Source organism: Cupressus sempervirens, chromosome 10, assembly GCF_028749045.1.
Source record: "Cupressus sempervirens isolate cs-2001-9-10 chromosome 10, ASM2874904v1, whole genome shotgun sequence".
Lineage (NCBI taxonomy): Eukaryota > Viridiplantae > Streptophyta > Pinopsida > Cupressales > Cupressaceae > Cupressus > Cupressus sempervirens.
The window spans coordinates 731,619,682-731,632,455 of NC_143127.1; the positions used below are offsets into that span (position 1 = coordinate 731,619,682).

A 12,774-nucleotide genomic window follows, 5' to 3' on the forward strand; every position below is an offset into this window, starting at 1 on the left:
ATTTCAAGTGTCTCAAGACCTCTAACAAAGCCACTCCTAATAGGATGATTAAATCTTCTAACAGGGTGACACCTAATAGTGTTTTTTGTAACTTTTAACAGGGTTGGCTCCTAATAGGGCTCATTTCAGAAGGGTGAAAATCAGTAACTAGTTGCAATTTTCCAAATTGGGTTTCCACATTAAAATCTTGTGTTCGTATTTTTTTATCTATTTGCAACTAAGCTAAAGTAATATCAATCATAGATAATATCTTAAGATTTTCATGTTAATAATTTGTCAAGCTATTTCAATGTTTACCGAGTTACAACATTTTTCTTGTGTGTTTACCAAGTTACAATAGAGTTCAATTTTGATTTATATTGACATCTAAGGGATCTGAGATTTATTTTAGTGGTAACCGATTCACCCCTCCCCTCTCAGTTACTCCTCTTATATTTCCAATAGATAGATAACCAAAATTAGATTTGAAACATCTTATATTTCATATCAATGCTTCTCTTTGACTATATTAAATACCACAATCTATATATGAAACAGTTAACTCAAAGTATGGTCACAATTGTAAAAAAAAAAACTTAAAAAATATTATCTATAATAATAGACATAATTTTCAATAAATATAAGATATTATCAAAATTAGATTTAGCATAATCTTTATTAAGATATTGACACTTCCTTTATATATGGAAAACATGAAACTAAAATACTTTTAAAATTTCGAACGCTTTGTATATACATAATTAATGTCAAATTAAATTTGATATAGCCTTTATTCAAATATTAAAACCTATATTTAACTATATTGAAAATCTCACTATTTGTATGAATGATTACAACTAAAATTAAGGTTCCAATGCATTGAAAATTAAACATTAGAATAATCCCAAAATAACATTATGCTATAAAAAAGATAACACAATCACTTTTTAGAACAAGAAGGGTCCCCACACATACGTCACCTAAAAGGATATGGAGGTTAAAAACAAGAGTATTTATCCATGTTAATAACAAAAAAAGTCTTCATCCATATCAATATTAGTGCACTTTCCATGACTTTGATAAGCGATAACACATAAGACAAACATTCCTTACACATAGCACGACATTTCTAGTAGAGAAAACCATTCATCAAACAAAGCCCTCTTCACTTATTTAGATATTTTCATACCAGCCATATATTATCCAATTACCCACATTCAGTATAGTGATATGTTGAAAGAAATACAATCCTATTTTAAACTCTTATTTAGATAAGAGCAAGAATTAACTGGTGATGAGCACAATTTTCCAAGTTGATAATAAAGGTGACAGGAACTCACACAAATTTGTTTCTCAAGATTTGTTCATGTAAACTTTTGGGAGAAATAAAATTTCTTCTAAATAGCAAGATTCACATCAAGTGATTTATTTATTTATAAAAGTATTTTTGTAAAAGATTATAAGTTATTTTCTAAATTGATATTATTTCTAAATAATTTTAAATTCTTATACACCTTCATTAATGATAGGCAATAGATTAGATAATTTGAACATATAACTTTCAAATTTAATATAATTAATCATTTTATTTTATTTTAATTTTTTACACTTTCATTAATGATAGACAATAGATTAGATAATTTGAACATGTAAGTTTCAAATTTTATATAATTAATCATTTTATTTTATTTCAATCTTGTGTGTGTGTGTGTGAAGGTGGACGCCCTATTTTATCTTTTCTTCATCTTGAAAGAGTCGAATGAGTTTTTCAGTTCCACTCCCAAACACGGCCTTTCATATTCTTCACACAACTCTTTCCCAACCTCCGCAGATGGAGGATGATGAAGTAGGTAATGGATGTGACAGCTAAGAGTTATTAGCTGATGAAAAAGTTAAAAAATTAACATTTTTAAATATTATTATTATCATTATAATGCATTTACGTAGAGAGAATTTAAAAGTCAGCAGACGATAATTTTTTAAAACTTCCTCACATCTTTCATTATTCTTTAACTAGCTGTTATTCATTGGTGTTTGATTAGTTTTAATTCTACTTTATCTATAATCTTTCGAATATGGGCCAACCTAAGTTAGACAGCAACAATTTTTCCAATTTTCATCTTAATTTCTTTGTTTAAAGTATTCGCATTCATTCTCTCAAAACTATAATCGTCTTTCTCACCAAATTGGTCATTTTTTTCCCAAGATAAAAATTACATTCTTTGCTGTATGCATTCGGATTCTCACTCAAATCACTACGGGTGATTTATGCATCTTACGTTTCCACATTCAACGAAAACATTCTCGAGATATTATCAAAGCGTAAATTTGCTTATATACCCAACAAATTTCTAAACTGCAGACACGTTTGTTCTGCCTAGTTTTTTAACCAAAACGAAGAACAAATCCATTAAAATCCACTACCCAAGACAAAGCTTTGATATACATATCAATAAACAATATTATTTATTATCTTGAACCTTTACAAGCGTGAGCTGAGCTCTTCGAATACTGTTTCAAGACTCGGTCTCCATTGCCGATTAAACGAATCCCAAGAATTCTCCTGCTTCTTTTTAATTGCTTGTTGAATTAAGGGAGCCAGTAGATCTCCCATGACCGTATTTCCGTCAACTGACAGAAGCGAATATGCTTCCTCTTTGCTCAGTCGAATCTTTAGACGCACTGTGGATCCCTTAGTAGTCGACGAAATCGATCTCGACTTTGTATCATCCGTCACACAATCTTTTTGAGAAACAGATGTACTATCCATTTGTGGTCGAGAGGATGTCGACTGGGAAGGCAGAGGAATGAGAAAATAGAGTCGGCCCGGTCGAAGTGATGTGGTCGGAGAAAGCGGTAGACCGTGAATATTCAGTCGACTGCTGTGATCTGCTTCAAACATTTCATGATCTGGATGGTCGGCAAGTATTTCCTTGACTTTTACGGGGCTCATAACTTTGATAAGCTCCCCATCTGCTCTCATAATCTTCACTCTTCTATGCTTTTCATTCACAACTCTACTGAAGCAACTAATGTTAATACGCATGGTTACTATGCTTCTTTTTCTGATACTATGACAGACAAAATCCCTTTTGCAATGATGAAAATGTGGAGGGGCAAATGATGATGGAATGATTGTTGTCAGGGAAAAGGGATTCATTATATGCAAACTAAAACGGCTACACGTGCACGGCTGCCTTTCCTCACAAGTCAGATTTGATGAGCTCGTTCAACAAAGACAACGTTATCTGGTCAAAGCAAGATATGATTAATTGACATGTTAACTATTAACTATTAAATTATTCGAGTGCTCCGACGACCAACTTGCTTCAACTCGGCCACAGTAGCATGCTTTGTCATCACGTGGATTGAATGAGAAATAATGTGTAAACATTGCTCTCATTTGAATAAACGGTGAACTTAACGGCGCCGTAAGGAATCTTTTGCTGTTGTTGATTTCAGACGAGGGCTTACAAGGGAAGAACGTAAATCCAGCCCTAAACTAAGCCCATCGCTATACAGCCACGAAAATGCACTTCCTTTACATTGCTTTTTCTAACCTTTTTAAAAATTAACTAAGTCTTTTCCTTCGTATGGAAGTGCATTTTCGTGGCTGTATAGACGTTGCCCTAAACTAAAACGTAAAGAATCTTTTACTTATTTCAAGTGTTTCCTTGTAAGATTTACATTTTAGCCAATACTAACCTAGCTCTTATAAATCTAAATTTAATAATAACTAGCACTTGTACCCAAAGGAGCAAGGGGTACATCAATAGTGACAAAGTGTGCAAGTCCATAGTTAAACAAAATAATCGAAGAGTTTCCTACTAGCACAAATATCCATGACCAAATGCACAAGTACCTCTTCAATAAAGATCCCCTTGAGTGATAGAATATTAGAGAGCCCATAAAGACTAATCATGATCTCAGTCTCTAATTCCACACTATTAGCATCCTTTGTAGTCTCCAATCTATCTTTTGCAATTAACTTACAAGCGTAACCTCCCTTGCGACCTTAATTGTTGCAAGACCTAAGTTTACCAAACTTCCCCAAACTGAATTCATCCTTCAACTCATATATATCCTACAATCTACCACTTTGTTTAATCCCCATAAAAATGTTAATATGGAATTTCTATATAGAACACCCTAGGCATCACAAAAACTAATGGTTGCTCACTAATGTACCTCAGAGAAAACATTGAAAGTGATGTCAAACAACTTCCAAAAGAACTCAAGCGATCGAATAATGTTAACAACAAACCTCTGGATTCAAACAGGTCTTGTAAATAGATCACTTGGGTAGCTAGTAGATATTGTGTCCACACTTGGTTGTAAGCCCCTAAAACTACTATATGTGGTTGTTTGATTTGTTAATTACAATGGCCCACCTTAGAACCAAGATAATCAAAAAAGTTTATCTATATAACACTTATATCCCTAGGTAATCATAGACAAATATCACTATCCATGCCATGGGCACCAACCATACCCTTACCCTTACCTATATCTTAGCCAATCCACCATACTTTTCTCTACAACTACTACATTTATACATTTATACGTCGCAAAAAAAATAGAAAACCCCCAAATTGACAACATATGAGATGAAAAACATAGCCTCAACTACTAACCTTCATTAATGAATCACTTTATTATGCACTATTATTTCTCTTTTGTGCTTGATAGTGTTATATTTGTTTTTAATATATAAATTTTAAGTTGATGATTTGTCTTCAAGCTATAATTTTGTATGTTATAAATTACAATATTTATATGTTTGTGTTCACATTAATGTATTTCCTAATATTATGAATTCAATATGTCCCATGAGAAATCATTTCTTTGAGTTAATCTTTAAATATTTATTTGCTAGTGTACTAACATGCCTTGTCATAAAAAGATACCCCCCCATCCCTCCCCTAGCCGGGAACATAAGAAAAAGGAAAAACTTGATACGACTGCGGAACAAAAGGGCAATAAAAAGATAAAAGTTGAAAAACCTATAGAGGTGGAAGAGGAGGATTCAGTGGAGGAGGCCGAGGGTAAGGCTAGGAGGAGATTTGGAAGACTCACCCAATCCCAGACAAGGTGCAAACATAAATCCAACATATTCAGAGTTGAGGAGGTTGAGGAAGAAAGCTCAGAAAATAATAAAGAAGAAAGGGAGGAGGAAGACAACTCTAATTCCAAAAGATAAGATGGAAAGGAGGAGGTGGATAAAAGTATTAACTCGGAGGATAATTCTGTTGATAATGCTCAAACTCGGGTGTCAGCTGGCAATGTTGCTACCACGGAGATCACCCATGTGTCCACTAGCTTCGCCCTCCAGCCCATAACCTTCTATGAAGAGAGCAACAAAGTGGACACCTCTCCCATAACTATCTCATCCCCACTTAAGGAAATATCTAAGGTTTCTACTAATCCAAGGGTTTTGCAGGATGATATCCAAGTACAGAAAGCTAAGGAGGAAGCAAAAAAGGTGGAAATAGATACCAAGGAAGAGATTGAGGAGCAGGTGGAGGTGTATGCCAATTAGGATAAGAGGGTTAAAATTTTAGAGGAAGGGTTCTTTACCTTCTCTAAATTTTCCCTCAAAGTCACCCATGCTACAGACACCACCCTCCATCTACTAGCATAGGAAAAGGAAGATATTGGGATGGATATGAAGGACCATAAGCTCCTTTTCAAATTCCTTGCTAATGACTGGTCCTAGATTCTGCTGGCTATGAAGGGGAAGGAGAGAAAATAAAATTGAGTTTTTTAGTTTAATGGGATCCTCGGATCCAAGACTTTTATGTTATTCTATTGTTTCGGGTTTTGCTGGTATTTGGCTATAACTAAGAATTGGGTTGGCTTGTTATGCCAACAATTTTTGATGAACTTCTGTAGTTTTGTAGATTTTCTAGACTTTTATATTAGTTTAGTTGTTCTTAGTATTATGTTGGTTAGTTACATTCGTAGGGAACTATGGTTTTGTGAAGCTCTAGTTAGTTTTATGTTTGCTATTGGTCACTGCTAGTAATGTGCTAGTTACCAGGTTTTTGTTTGTAAGGGTCGACCCCCTTATTTTTGGTCACTTTTTATATCAAAAACATGCCTTGTCATAAACTCAAACAACTATAAATCATAAAAACTTAAATGTTCATTAACCTATTTGTTCTTTTCATGTTCTAGAGCATAGATATGGTCGAAAATGTCTTTGGTCTTCACAAGATAATCCAACAAAGACATCTTATTATTCATCATATGGGACAAGCTAATCTCCAATCAAAATGCACCAAAGACAAAACAAAGTCAAACTTTTTTTTCCAGATTCACGAAAACCTAGTGATTTTTTTCCAATTTTTTTATTGTTTTCAACTACAAACTATGTAGATCATGAAGATCAAATGATGAAATTTTCGAAAAAAATCCATGATGTTTTTTATTTTTTGAAAATTGGTCAACTATACAATTTGTAGGGAGGATAGTCACATCCCATCATAATTGAGAACATGTTCTTAATGAAGAAAGTTGTACCTTTATTTGGCATCTTCTTCAAATCCTTTAGGCAACCCCGAATCTCTTTAACAATTCTGTCTGATGGTCCTTCTCAAAGCATCTCATCAATGACTAATAATTTCAGCAACATAAATGCACAATTATGCTCATCTAACTTGTCCCAATCATTGCCCACCTCTATGGGATGAATGTTATTATCCAAAACAATATGGTCTAGACATGAGTGCTAAAACATAGAGAGTATCCTCTACTTCCACATATTGTAGTTCTTTTTGTTGAAGTGTTCATTTCCTTCCAACATGATGTTGTAACATATTTGCAGTAGGCCTGTCTGCTTACTTCCATGACATCCCATGTTATATACATCCATTATAAATGCATAGTTGTACTTGATGTGGTCTTTCAATTCAGAATATAAAATGGTTGTACACTTTTATTTAACATGACATAAATGACTATACTTTTATATAACCACTAGATTTAAAATTTATGTCAGTATTTTTGAATTTGAATGTGTAAAATGAAAGGTTAGTTTATATATATTAGAATTTTGATATCTATAAAATTACTATTAAAGCATTCTACTCATCTATTCAAGTTTACATGAGTATTTTTTATTTGTCTTCTCTATTTAGAAAAAAAATGGAAGTAAACATTAATTTATTAGGTTAGGTATGCAGTTAAAAAAAAAATATTGATGAATAATTTGAATTAGAGAAATGCATTATTTATTTCTTTTAATAATTTGATGTAATGTAATTTTATAATTTTATCACTTCAATATTAATGAAGTGTTTAATTTTTATTAATTCATAATATTATTATTTAAAAAATATATTTTATATATAAATTATTATTATTATATAATGATCAATCTGCATATAATATGTATCTATATTTTTCTAGTTAAGATCTATATACATATTAGGAGAGTCATTTAATTTATAATAAAAAAAACTCCTTTCCATTTCTAGTTACATTAAATATATATAAATATAAGCTAATTTAAATTATTTAAAATATAAATATATATTTTTTATAATAAATGAAAGATTATTTTTATTTTTGAAATTACAAAACCTAGTAAAATTTATTTATTTAATCTTATAAAATTTATTAAACAATTTTTTAATAAGAAATATAGTAATATAGTAATATGTGTGTGTGTGTGTGTGTGTGTGTGTGTGTGTGTGTGTGTGTGTGTAGATATATGTATATGTATATATATATAGATATATGTATATGTATATATATACATATACATATATGTATATGTATATATATACATATATATATACACACATATATATACATATATATATATATATATATATATACATATATGTATATATATACACATATGTATATATATACATATATATATATACATATATGTATATATACATATATGTATATATATAGATATATGTATATATATATGTATGTATACATACATATATCTATATATATACATATATGTATATATATACATATATGTGTATATATATACATATATGTATACATATATGTATATATATACATATATGTATCTATATGTATATATATATATATATATAAAATGAAATTTGAGTTTAAATTTGTTAAATAATATGATGATACTTTTTTAATATTGTATATTAATAAATTAAAAATAAAGTAATATTAGAAATATATCTATATAGATATTTATCAAAATTATTATATAAAATAGATATACATAAATATATTTAAATTTAAATTTATTAAAAAAATTAATAATAGGTTTTAATATTAATTAATTAATTAATCTTTTTTTTTTTTTAAATTCATTATTAGACAAATAAAATACTAACATAAATATTAAATCGTTTTAAACAATCTTTCATTGAAATTCATTTTAAATATCCAAACTAAAAACACTAAACATCAAATCATTTTAAGTAATCTTTCATTTTAATTCATTTTAAATATTCAAACTAAAAACACTAAACATAAATTCTAATCTTTTTTACCTTTTTACCTGTTATATATAACTGTACAATTATTGTAATTTTTGAAAAAATAATAAAGTGTGCGCAGACCGGCCTAGTGCAAATATGTTGCACTGTAGCTGATGCCGAATTAGGTGACATTATTGGGGCACAGGCTCATATGCATTGTGAGCTTTACTGTGCAATCTTCATGAGAAGTCATTTTCTAGAGAGTGCTTACAACAAATATTATGCTTTACATTGGGGCAGGCTTTCAATTCCCCCATAGGCTTGATGATCCCTACCGCCTCATGTCAAGGTCGGGGTGAGAGAGCTTCTACATATGGGCTTTGATCTTCTTCGTGATGCTTATGCCCACCTTCACAGCACCATGGATGCAAAATAGTCATTGTTCTCATTGATTTTGCATAAGAAAAATTTGGTATTTGTTTGACTAAAGACACTAGTAGCCTCTACAGCACCAGAAAAGGCTACGTAAAGTAAGTTTTTTCCACAGTCTTGTAGAACATATACATTACCACTGCTGGAAGTACATTAACATGCCCTTACAAAAGTTTTTAGTCATCTAAAACTGCAATCAAAACCCACATGAACAAATTTAGCACAAACAAGAACAAAAGAGTAACCTATACTAATTTAAGACAAACAAAAACTTGAAACCCCCTGAAAAAGATCTATCAAGTGGGTTTTCTGATCTAAAACATTATAGCTCAGGATTTCACACAAATTTGATAATAAAGTTGAAACTACAAAACCCAAACTTGAAACATCTATGATCTTATGAAAACTTTATTAATCTTAAAAGCATGAAATGAAAAGATTGTAAATTTATTATGGTAAAAGTACAAAGTTGTGTCACCTTTCAGGCTAACTTATCAATGCCATGGAATTTGAGTATTTATATCTAAAAATCAATTTTGTTCAAACATATGATCTAGCTAAATTCATTCTAACTAAGTTATATCTGGTATCACACTTTTCCAATTAGAAATGCCTATTAAATGCATATTTTATACTAGTTTGTATCCAATTACTAAAAAATAAAATTATTTTAGGAAAGTGGCATTTAGTAACTCTTACTTTTTTTATTATATTTTTTAGTAACATATAAACAACATTTTATAGAGCTCAAAGTCAAGAACATTCTCATATATATTTTATAGTGTTTTAATTAGATATAGTATATTGTAATTTTAAAAATTTCTACAAGCACATATTTTAACACTTGAAAAGATGTTGATTTTGATAAGGAAAAAATATTAAATCATATTAAAAAAATTAAAAATTATATGACATTTTCGAGGAGAGAGTCCTCTTCTAAAATATATAATTCTTTTCTTGGTTAGAATACATTTGTTTTGAAAAATGTGGTGGGAGATGAAAACTATTGATTTTAGGAGAGTTAAAATTTGAATCATTATAAAAGAGAAAATATAGGTCTAAAGCCAATTTTTATTATTATTTATTCTAGCTATGTATGTTATCTATAACATAGTCTAAGATCAAAGTTAAATAATTTTATTTCCATATAATTTTGTGGTGGGAACTAGACCCCTAATTTTCAAAATTTTCAACAACTAAAAAATCATGTATAAAAATTAGGAAAATGTATCAATTCTATTCCAAATAATTATTAAAAATTATAATCCTAAACTTCATCCATTTCTACACATTTCATTAGTATACTTCATTTTCAAATTCAAAATAATAATACCAATTTTATGTCATTTAAGGTGAACAGTCATACTTTTGTTAGCCTTTTCCTTTACAAAAGGGTGACATAGGTTTGTGCTTTTACCCATTAACCTTGCAAGCAAAGAAACCATGATAAGCTTGAGAAATTGGATCAGCATTACAATACTAAAAAATAATTACTCTCTCCTTCCTTCCAAATCTTCAGTTTGATTGTCTGAATGAATGCCTTATCTATAGCCAGACTGAGGGTGCACTTGACAAGCAAGCCCAGGAAGAGTGCGGAAATTTTGTAGCCTGAGTGAAATTTCTTGGCAAAAGGGGGGAATTTTCAATCATGGAAAAGGAGAAGTTACAAAAGACTAATCCTTCAGCAAAGAGCTACTCTTGCAAGACTCGAACCCTAGGCATTCTGCATTTTTGCATGCACAGAGTGCAAGGTACTTAAAAGTTGTTTCTTCTTATATGGCCTGCTAGATTTATTGTTTTTTTGGAGAATAATAATTATTATACGACTCTGGAGGTTTGAATCCCATGTGCCTATGGTGTGCCTTTGCCAAATGTATAATCTCCTAAATCATCCTAAATTCATGGGGTTTTCTAGTCATTAGGTTTTTGTTTAGTGAGGAAAACTAGAAATCCCATCATAGTCATGAGGGGTTATGATGGTTTTTATGTTAAAATTACATACCAATCCAAAGTCTTCCTCTCTCACTGGCCAGCTCAGAAAACAATTGTAGTCCCCTCAAAAAGCTCTCAAATTTTCTAGAGAAGAAAACTAGCATGCACTCACCAATCTTCCAGGAAATGCAAAACAAAACATAGATGCCACCATAAATAGGTCAAATAAAATCTAAATCAAATGTGAATAGGAAAAGTCAAATCTAAAGCAAATCCAAATTTGATAGACTAAATCAAATCTAAGATTCAATGTTTAAAAAGTAGTTTACCAGAGCTTGTTTTGGCATTGGATAGGTTTGGATGAAATTCCCACCTATAATAGCCTATCGGCTAATAAAGTATATAGTGATTAATTAAACTAATCCAATCGAGCTATCTATATGTGTGATTATTAGCCGAATGTGATCTCTTCTTGTAATTTATTAATTCAACTTCACATTGTCTCAAACATGTAATAATAGATGATGCAAGTTGGTGTTTGTGGTAGGTTTGTGCAATATTTCTCACGAGGATGTGCTAAGGGTTTCAAATTTTTTGATTTTCCTACTTTGGATGTAATTCCATATTATCTTTGTCTTTATATGCAAAGTTAGTGTGCAATTTTTTTTTTTTTAAAAATAGATATAAATATTTTTTAAAGCTTTTTCATTAAAGATTTTTGGTATTTTGATTATTTATGTGTTTATTTGCATGTGATTTCATATCATCAATCATGTTTTAAAATTATATCTTTAAATGTAAAGTGAGGTTTCAATATGCAATCTTTTTAAGAAATAGATGTATTTTTTAAAATATTTTTCATACAAATAATTTTAATTTTAATTTTTTTAAAAAATATTATGTATGCATTTTTAGTATTATATTTTGGATCACACTCTGTGATTCATTATTAGGACGAAAGAACATGTAGGAGAATGATTTTTGGTTTTATATTTCCTACATGCTCTTTCATCTTAAAAATGGACCATGAGTGTGATCTACAATGTTGATGCTAACAACACATACACAATTAAAAAAATACAAGTTTTTTGTGTGCAATGATCAAATGCTTTATGGGAAGATTAATAATTCAATTTTTTAGTTTCTTGAGTTTTTTTTTATGAATAGGTGAAAATTTGTTGGCACGCCATCACCATCCCAATATGCACATATCCAACCATTGTTGTAGTCCAAGAGATCACATTTCTTATAGGCATTCTATCCAAAAATTCACATGCCTTAGCTATACTTCCACATTTTAAAAGCATCTCATAGACAATTGTAACTAAAACATATGACAAAAATGCCCACCTTCATTTTGTGCTTTGATAGATTTTCATTTAGTGGACAATTTTACATCAAAATTTATCACACAATTTATCCTCTAAGATTTTGAAAAGTTAGAAACTAATCAACGATGAAACCAAAATACAATCAATCTCAACACTTTACCTTTAGTTGGGTGTCAAAGGTTGGTAGCAGAGATTACTTTAGTGGAAAATCTTTGCCAATTGGCAATCTTGTCTCATGGGTTGATCGTCATTTGGAAAATGGCACATGTAACGTAGGTCAACCACATTGCCAGATATTTATATGATTTGGTTTCAATGCCCATGGTAGTCGCCCATTAGTTATCACATAATTGGTAAAAAATCCCAGTCCAATTGCCAATTAAATGTACGTTTTGGATACATTTATTTTAAAATCTTCACCATCCTTTGCATTTCATTTCTTATTGGACAATGTTCTTTTGCCATTACTGAAAAATTTTTAATTTTCCCTTGGGTTGGGTATCACCTACCATTTTCCTGACGTGTGTCGAACACCAACTTAGTTTAGCCAACTATTTGCTATTCTGAGCTTGCATCGGAAGGTGTGTTTTGCCTACATTTGGCATTCCCACCTATTAATCTTGCATAGTTCACCAACCTAGATTGGATTATAACATATTATTATTCTACACAATTCA

The 12,774-nt window shown here is 30.4% G+C and overlaps 1 protein-coding gene across 1 annotated transcript; it reads right to left on the reverse strand.

Moving 5' to 3' along the window:
• Positions 1–2,415: 2,415 nt before the first annotated feature.
• On the reverse strand, positions 2,416–3,100 carry LOC149535922 (uncharacterized). The gene has a single exon (XM_089805441.1). The coding sequence runs from the start codon at positions 3,023–3,025 to the stop codon at positions 2,462–2,464; it is 564 nt and encodes a 187-aa protein (XP_089661567.1). The 5' UTR covers positions 3,026–3,100; the 3' UTR covers positions 2,416–2,461.
• Between the last annotated feature and the right edge of the window lie 9,674 nt (positions 3,101–12,774).